Below are 1642 nucleotides of genomic sequence, written 5' to 3'. Positions count from 1 at the left end.
TGAAGGATAATAGTATACAATGTAGGCAGAACCTATGCATGTATTGTTCCTTCCACTTTTTTTAGAGATTTAGGAGTTCATTATGGAACTATTTGTTTGAATACATGTAATTCTGTAAAAAAATGTGGACAAGTGGTATAAAGTTTTCTAATAAACTGTTTTTTCGGATACATGTAATTACTAACTTATTTTTTATTTGTGTTGCCAGGGTAGAGATCAAGATTTAAGACAAAGAATATGTCATCATCTGGGTCTTGTCAACAATCTACTTCCGTGGATGTTTCACAAACTTTTCCAGGAAGAAAGGATATAGCATGGGGACATGTTAATGAGGGCGTGGATGAAAATGGGAAGAAGATATTAACATGTATTTACTGTGGCAAGATAATCAGAGGTGGAGGAATTTATCGAGTGAAATTGCATCTAGCGGGTGTAAATAGAGAAGTTGGAAAGTGCCCTAAAGTTCCTTTCGATGTTAAATTCAAGATTGAAGAAGCACTAAATGAAATTGGGGCCAAGAATAAACAAAAAGTTGAACTTCGTAAGAATGTCAATCCTTATGGAGCTAGTATACAACAATTTGAGGGTGATATGTTAGATGAAGATCAAGACTGTGAAGAGGTTTCTCCATGTCCAGCTCCAGTTCCAACTTCAACTTCAAGCACTAAGAGAAAAAGATCTATTGGGATAGGTGACTATTTTGCTCCGAGGACTAAGTCTGGGTCTCAGCCCTCAATTAAGAGTGTTTTAGCCGGAAAAGAAGCTAAGTGGAGAGCGGACATGGTTGTTGCAAGGTTATTTTATGATTCTTGCATCCCAACTAATGTTATTAATTCAATTTATTTTCAACCTATGGTGGATGCAATAGTTGCAATTGGTCCTGGGTATAAAATCTCAACTTATCATAATTTGCGTGTGAATTTATTGAGAGATGTTAGAAAAGAAGTGCAATTACTTGTTGATGGTTACAAGAAAACTTGGGAGGATGTTGGTTGTACTTTAATGGCAGATGGTTGGACAGATAATTCACATAGGTCACTGATTAATTTTTTAGTGTACTGTCCTAAAGGAGTGTGTTTTGTGAAATCAGTGGATGCTTCAGATGTTGTAAAGGATTCTGCAACATTGTTTGACTTGTTTGAGGAAATAGCTTTATGGTTGGACCAAACAATATTGTCCATCTTGTCACTGACAATGGAGCAAATTATAAAGCCGTTGGAAGAATGTTGTCTGAAAAATATAGCAGTATTACTTGGTCTCCATGTGCAGCACATTGCATTAATTTGATGTTGAAAGACATAGCTGAGATGAGTCATATAGTCAACCTTTCGACACGTGCATCTGAGGTTACAAAGTTTGTTTATAATCATTCCTTTGTGCTAGCTTTGTTGAGGAAAAAATAGGTTATATACCTTTACTTCATATGTTTATAATTTACATTGTCAAGATATATTATATATGTACACTTTTTAATAATTTACTAAGTACTAACATCTATTGTCTATCACTTGAATAGGGTTGGACAGAAATTATACGCCCAGGTGCTACCCATTTTGCCATAACTTTCATTGCATTGAGCAGCCTACATCAGCACAAACATGACTTGCAATCTATAGTGACAGATAGAACTTTTGTGGAGTCT

The 1642-nt window shown here is 35.4% G+C and overlaps 1 protein-coding gene across 1 annotated transcript; it reads left to right on the top strand.

Annotated features, from left to right (window-relative positions):
- The first annotated feature begins 237 nt into the window (after positions 1-237).
- On the top strand, positions 238-1287 carry LOC116119803. Its single transcript, XM_031405728.1, has one exon. It carries the CDS (start codon positions 238-240, stop codon positions 1285-1287), a length of 1050 nt encoding a protein of 349 aa, XP_031261588.1.
- Positions 1288-1642: the final 355 nt, after the last annotated feature.

Source organism: Pistacia vera, unplaced genomic scaffold, assembly GCF_008641045.1.
Source record: "Pistacia vera cultivar Batoury unplaced genomic scaffold, PisVer_v2 Contig906, whole genome shotgun sequence".
In the NCBI taxonomy this organism is placed as follows: Eukaryota; Viridiplantae; Streptophyta; class Magnoliopsida; order Sapindales; family Anacardiaceae; genus Pistacia; species Pistacia vera.
This window is presented reverse-complemented; position numbering and strand designations above follow the sequence as displayed.